We start from the raw sequence: 6,981 nt of genomic DNA on the forward strand, positions 1-6,981 counted from the left end.
GGAAATCCCTAATCTCAAATCCATCAACTTCCTACCTGTGGTTCAGAAGGTTTTAAAACCAATGTACTGTCAAGAACTTTGGGGAAATAAAATGTTCCAAAGATAATCAAACGACATTATTTGTATTCTGGGCTCCACTGTGGGATTTATCTTTGAATCCCAGCATCGTGAGGGTGGCATGTGGTGATGGGTTCTGGCAGATCCACGGTGTTTGATTGACTTGTTGGGTACCACCTCTCCCAGTATAAGGTTGAGCTAATGCTCCATAGCAAAGAAGACAAATTACACATTCATTAGTTCATTAGAGTCTGGGATTACACTTCTATTGTTTGCTCTAAATGTTTTGTTTAAACTAAGCTCTCTGTTAAATGAGTCGTAAATGGTAATGTTTGGATGTTCATAATTATAATTGAATTTTACAGGTCTTAAATCAGCAGGAGCTCAGGCTGAATGAAAAGTTTTAATACCTGACATGTGAAACTAAGGGGTTAGCAAACTTATTTTAGCTATTTTTCAGAAGAAAACTATGAATTTCAACTCATCAATTATCAAGTCCTTTTCTGTCACAGACGTAATCCACTATTTGGCTTTAGAGGTAACATACGTACAAATGGCTCAAGACAAGCCACACCTCACATTTGCACAGAGTTTAAAGGATACAGAGCTCTTCCACACGTATCTGCTGCATTCCTGGAACCCCCACACTCAGGAGGGTCTTTTCTCCACAGATTTTCCCACCAGTCTTCCAGGATGGTTTCCGCAGGGGCTATCTTTTCACTCATCGATTTTAAGGTTGATTTTGTTCACCCTTGATCGAATATGTCTCGTTTTTCAAAACAAACTTTAAAACATGTTCTGAGGGAAGCATATTCCCCTCATTCATCTGAGATCCATCATGAGAAAACTCCCTTCTTATAACTGAAGACATTGAGTAAACTGTGATTTTCAAAACTTTGTTTAACTGTTTTTTTTTCCCAAAAATCTTATGCAGAATATGGATTTATGAAAAACAGACAGAGGCAGACTGCTCTGCCTGGACTCTGGTGGGCTCCAAAGTGACAGTCCTCATGGCCTCCCTTGGTGACCCTGTAGCTGTCCCTGAGCCACTGTCTATGAAGGTTAAATTCATGCCTTGCACGTTATTCATCGAGTTGACTCTGGAACGTGCAAAAGACTGTTCACAGCCAGTGACTTCCGAGCGAGTGCCACCCTGGGTGATGACTGCCAGAGCCACGCTATGGAATGTGGTGGCTGGGGCCAGGTGAAGGAACCTGGTAGTCCTCAAGTAGAGTCCTGTCCTCCAGGCCCAGCAGGTGGGGTCCTTGGGGGAAGAGTCCCAGAATGTTGCCCTGAGCAGCCACTCCTGCTTGCTGCAGGCTTTGCTCCCCCAGGACCTTGACCAGGAAATTGATGTACCTCATGGCCAGGCGAAGTGTTTCGTTTTTGCTCAGCTTTTTGTCTGGAGGGTGAGTGGGGATGAGCTTCCTCAGCTTGGCAAAGGCACTGTTGACGTTCTGCTGCCTCCATCGCTCCCTGGTGTTTGTGAAGATCTTCCTGGTCATGTCTGAGTTCCTTAGACTGAAAAGAGAAAGGGCCCCGAGGGCCAATACCTTATAAGAGGCCTGGTTGGTATCACATGTTCTGCCAAGTACCTGAGAGGTTAGATGTTTTTGCACCAAAATTTTAGGAAATTCATTTCCTCATTTTCAGGTTTTTTGAATCTTCCTTTTGGTAAGAGAAGAAAATGTGGTAGGCCAGGTGCGGTGGCTCACACTTGTAATCCTAACACTCTGGGAGGCCAAGGCAGGAGGATAACTTGAGGTCAGGAGTTTAAGACCAGCCTGAGCAACAGTGAGACCCCATCTCCACTAAGAAATAGAAAAAAAAATTATCCAGGCAACTAAAAGTAGAAAAAATTAGCTGGGCTTTGTGGCACGTGCCTGTAATCTCAGCTGCTTGGGAGGCTGAGGCAGGAGGATCTCTTGAGCCCAGGAGTTTGAGGTTGCTGTGAGCTAGGCTGACACCATGGCACTCCAGCCTGGACAACAGAGAGAAACTCTGTCTCAAAAAAAAAAAAAAGAAAAAGAAAAGAAAATGTGGCAGAAGAAAGGGCAGGGCAGGATAAAAGTAAGACCCTTCAGCCTTTTCAGAACCCTGATTTGGCTTTTGGCTCTACTTCCCCTAGCCCTGTGATCTTGAGCAATCTACCTAACCTCTCTGTGCTTCAAATGCTTCATCAGGAAAGAGCAACTCAGGGTACTACTTCACTGCATCATTGTGAGGACACATAAAATAATACATGTAAAGCACCTAAGCTCAGTGCGTGGCACACAGTAAATGTGCAATAAATATTAAAGATTACAGTTATTATCTCTATAAATAAAACAGAAAAGTAAATGATGGTTATAATTTGTAATTGTTTTCCTAATGAAGAAGCTATAGTGCAGTAGAAAGGTCTCAGTTCTATTTACATGTCATTTGTTCCACTTTACAGGAGTATGTAGACAACCACACATGTGTAGATGCAGAGCAAAATATCTGGAAGGATTCTGGTCAAATGGTCAACAGTGCTTCCTTGGCAGAGGACAGTGGGTTAGGAAAAGATAGAAAAAGGAAACTTGTGTGTTTTGTTCCATATACTTTGGTATTGTCTTACGGTTTCATAAGAAAGTATTCCTGTATTATTTACTTCATAATAGACATTTTGTTTTACATGTTTATGGGCTTTAAAGCAGAAACACCTAGCTTTACGTCTCGGCTCTCACTTTCCTAGTTGCATGATTCTGAGAAAATCAACTAACTTCTTTAAGCTTCAGTTTTCTTCTCTGGAAAATGGAGATAAGTGCACCAGCAGGGCTCTTGTGAGGATTACAGGAGATGCCATACAAAGCACCTGGCACGTAAGTGCTAAATACACGCGAGCATTTTCTTTCCTATACGGACGGGAAGCGTCATCACTGCAAAGAACCGCATTTTCAACCATCTATATGCCCCGTTCTTTTCTTGTTGCCTTTCCTGTTTGTGTCTGGGTTGGAGAGTCCAGTGCTGTGCTGAGAACCCCATGGTAAGCTGGAAGCACAGCAGCCCAAAGTCACTTGAGTGGCTCCGTGTCCCCTCCACCAGCCACTTAGGCCCACTTCCGCTCTCCGTGGAGACACTCCCAGTTAGCCCATGACCCTTGGCACCAACACTTACCGACACTATGCACCAGGTACTGTGCTGGGGGCTGAACACTGAGTAGCTGGCTGCCTGTGTCGGCATGTGACAGGGAAGCACAGGGACTGCAGGAGCGGAGAAACAGCACCTAACTGGGCACTCTAGTGGGCTCCCAGGCAGACCATGTCTCCTTCCAAAACGGAAGGGGGTGGACCAGGTGATCCCCAAGGCCTTTTTCTGCTCTGAAATGCCACGATGCCCTACCCATTGCCTTTTATCTAACCTAAATCGTTTCTGAATAATCTGGCCTTGGGTTCTACAATGAAAACATGAGCATTGTCAGAACTGTACCCAACTATACCTGAACTATGAAAGTTTAAACCTGAATCAAGGAGATTTTTAAGATAGAAAGAGAACTGCCAAGTTTTGTTCACACTGACTCTGGCCAGGACTGTAGGCACAAAGTTACTTTCAAGCTTTTCTTGTCAAAAGAGGGTTTAGCTCATTCACTAAGTCAACTCTGATCCCACAGGGGGTCTTTTTTCAAGCTGGAAGGAAAAAAGATTAGGCTGGATAAACTAACTGTGGTGTTCTCTTCTAAGAGGGATCTATCCTATTGTACCAGAAGCGGACAGAAGAAACAGAGAAGAGAAGACTAGCTTCTAAAACATAGCCCGCCATCTTAGGAGGTGTTTAATAATTCCTTGTTGATTTATCCTCAAGTGTGTTACTCTCCTTCTCCACAGGGGGGAATAGAAATCAGTGATTTAACAAGCTAGAAAAGCTCAAAGTAGAGGTCACTGGAAAATTACTGAAGTACTTACTAAATCAAAGGAAAATTGCATCAGTGTTTTTCCAGTTGCAAGGACTGATTATTGCTAATCTGGATTTCAGAGTAATGTAAGAGCTAAAAAAATACACTAGATGCTACAGAATCAGAGAACAATTGACAGATCCTGAAACAGAGGTAAAGCATTTAGACCACACCGGACTTGACTCGGTGGCAAAGCCTGTGCCCCAAGCCTGGGTAATTATGCATTTACATCACCATTGAGGACTCCTGCTGGGTCAGGGTTCATAACCTTTTTTGTGTTGTGGAACCTTTCGGCAGTCTGGGGAAGCCTAGGGATGAATTCCTTTTCAGAACATTGATTTTCAATAAAGTAAAAGGCCTCTGGTTCCCTTCTCAGAATAACGATTTCAAATGCATAAACTGAAATACATACGTAAATTATATCTAGTAGTTATTAAAATAATTTAAAATGCAATACAGTAATACATGGGCTTCATTTTTAACACATTAAATAACTAGACTTATTACCATAATCTCTAAGAAGTGATATGTAAATGATTTTTTCAATAGATCTGCAACATCTGTGACGAGATGCAAGTATCTGATTTCTATGGGTGACAAATTCACCACCACTGCTAATACTACTGTAGTCATTACCCACGTTTATAAACAAAGGAAATGCTACCTTTAAAGTTTAGTAGACGTAAAGATGTAATTTTTCCCCATCCAGATTCATAGAACCCTGAATGCTATCTACATATCCCTGGGTGGGCGGGGTTATGTGCCCCAGGTTAAGAATGCCTGAGCTAGAGGAAAGCCACGGTAAACACAGCAGACATACAGACGTGCACAAACTTCTCTATATTGTCAGCACTGAAGGAAACACTTTACCAGACAAAAGAAGGACAATTATGCCCCCAAGAAGGTGACCAATGCCCCCAATAGGAGCTGCTGCTCTTTTGTGCCAGGAGTTCCCGGACACAAAGCCCAGGTCACCTAGAAAGGAGACAGCACAGCTCAGGGCTAACATTCACACGGGCCCGTCCCCCAGGCATCAGACTCCCACAGCTCTTTTTTCACCCAGCTTTAAATTTCTCTTCCTGGCATTTGATCCCACGCACTTGTCTCTTCTTTCATCTTTCTCTTGAAAGTAAGCGAAAACACTTGCCAGAAAGGCAGAGATGAAGGGTGGTGTATATAGTTAGATTGGAAGAAGGTGCCTAACCTCCAAGACTAGACACAGCTCTGCCTCTTGAAATTATTATAGAAGTAACACATGTTCGTTTAAGAAAAAAAATCAAGCAATACACAAGTACATAAAATAAAACATAAAATACTCCGTACCTGTCTGCCTGCCTACTCAAGCTCACTTCCCAGTCACAGTCAGTTTGGTGTGTATGCCACACACACACATACACACACACACTCCTACCATTAAAAATCACTACACATACTATTATGCAAGTTACTTTTCTCACTTAGGCAACTCTGCATGTTGATATATTAAATGAATACCACTCTTTGGGAGGACGCCCTAAGCGGGGGAGGTTCGTCCAAGCCTCACCCTGGGGGAGCCACCTGTTCTAAGGTGCGCTCAACCCCTGCACCTCCAAGCCTGGATGCACCGCGAACACCCTGCCCATCCAGCGCAAGCTTCTGCCCGCTTCACTTCCAGGCTTTCCAGTTTTTCCTTTTATAACAAACTACGGCCCTGCCGAATGAATAAGTATTTCAGGAGTCCAGGAAAGCATCTTGTGGCTGAAGTTTCGCATCTGCCAGGTGTCCGGGAGACGTTCACGGAGACGCAAGAACTATCTAAAGGGCCTTGGGCAAGGCACTGGGGAGAGAGGAGACACGGGGTTCCCAGCATCACGTATCAAAGTGAAGCTGCCCCGCCAACACGCTAGGGGGGTGGCCTGGCACCCCAGGGATCGTGCCACCGCCTCTGCCCCAAGAAAAGTCCCCAGGTCTTCCCTCTGAATCGCCTTGGTGGCTGCTACCAAGTCGCTGCCACACCCCTGTTCTCCGGGCCGAGTGTGGCCCAGATCCGGGGGTGCTAAGCCAGAGACCTGCGAGGCTCCAACAGCCCAGCCCGGGGGGCTCCCACGTCCCCCCGGAGTGGACGCACCTCTTTGCCGGAGCCCGCGCCGTCGCCGTCGCCGTGTGGGTTGCTGGCCCCGTGCGCCCTCGCCTGGACGCCGCGCCGCCGCCGCCTTTATAGGAAGCCGCCCTTTGTCTGGCAGGACCGGGGGCCCCTTCCCGTCGGGGACTCCCACCGCTTCCTCCCCACTCCCTGCGCCCTGGCCTCCCGGGACCAGCCCTCCCTGGTGCCCCGGAATGGGAGCGGGCGAGGAAGGAGAAGCCCGCTGTGTGCGAGGCTTGGCAGCGGGAAGGGGGTTCTGCCACCTCCCTAGGCTGGGGTGCGCTCACCGACACCCTTGCCCAACGCAGACAAACTCCATCGTTAATCCATCGGATGTTTATTTAAGCCCCGATGAGCCTCCAGGGGTAGACCAGGAGCCACTTATTTCAGAATCACGAGCTGGGATCCCAACACCCACAACCCAGTCCCACTAAATCAGGATTTGGGGGAGTGTGGTCCAAAATCTGTATTTTTTTTTACTAAGTACCGCAGGAAATTAAGACGCACAGCAAAATTTGACTATCACGGCACTGGACAGATCCCTGGATTTATTCATCTCAGTTTCCACAATGCCCAGCACAGGACCTGGTTATTTCAGCGAGGGAGGGGCCTCCTAATTGGTCTTCCTGCTTCTGCACTTGCCTCCTTCTGTCCATGTTCCAACATCGCCCAGAATGATCCTATGAAAACACAAGTCAGATTCCCATCACTTCTCTGCTTAAAACCCTCCAGTAGCTTCCCAGTCCACGCAGAATTAAGCTGACGCCTTTATAATGCCCCCCCCCCAAGATATCCTTTATCCCTCTGACCTTCGGTCCCTTCTCTTCCAGGGGTTAACTCAGCTCCAGCCAGTCTGGCCTCTTTGTGGTTTCAGGAGCACTTCAGACAC

The 6,981-nt window shown here is 46.3% G+C and overlaps 1 protein-coding gene across 1 annotated transcript; it reads right to left on the reverse strand.

The window, feature by feature from the left end:
• Nucleotides 1–1,219: 1,219 nt before the first annotated feature.
• TAL2 (TAL bHLH transcription factor 2) lies at nt 1,220–1,597 on the reverse strand. The gene has a single exon (XM_045563102.1). It carries the CDS (start codon nt 1,560–1,562, stop codon nt 1,236–1,238), a length of 327 nt encoding a protein of 108 aa, XP_045419058.1. The 5' UTR covers nt 1,563–1,597; the 3' UTR covers nt 1,220–1,235.
• Between the last annotated feature and the right edge of the window lie 5,384 nt (nt 1,598–6,981).

Source organism: Lemur catta, chromosome 10 (assembly GCF_020740605.2).
Source record: "Lemur catta isolate mLemCat1 chromosome 10, mLemCat1.pri, whole genome shotgun sequence".
In the NCBI taxonomy this organism is placed as follows: domain Eukaryota; kingdom Metazoa; phylum Chordata; class Mammalia; order Primates; family Lemuridae; genus Lemur; species Lemur catta.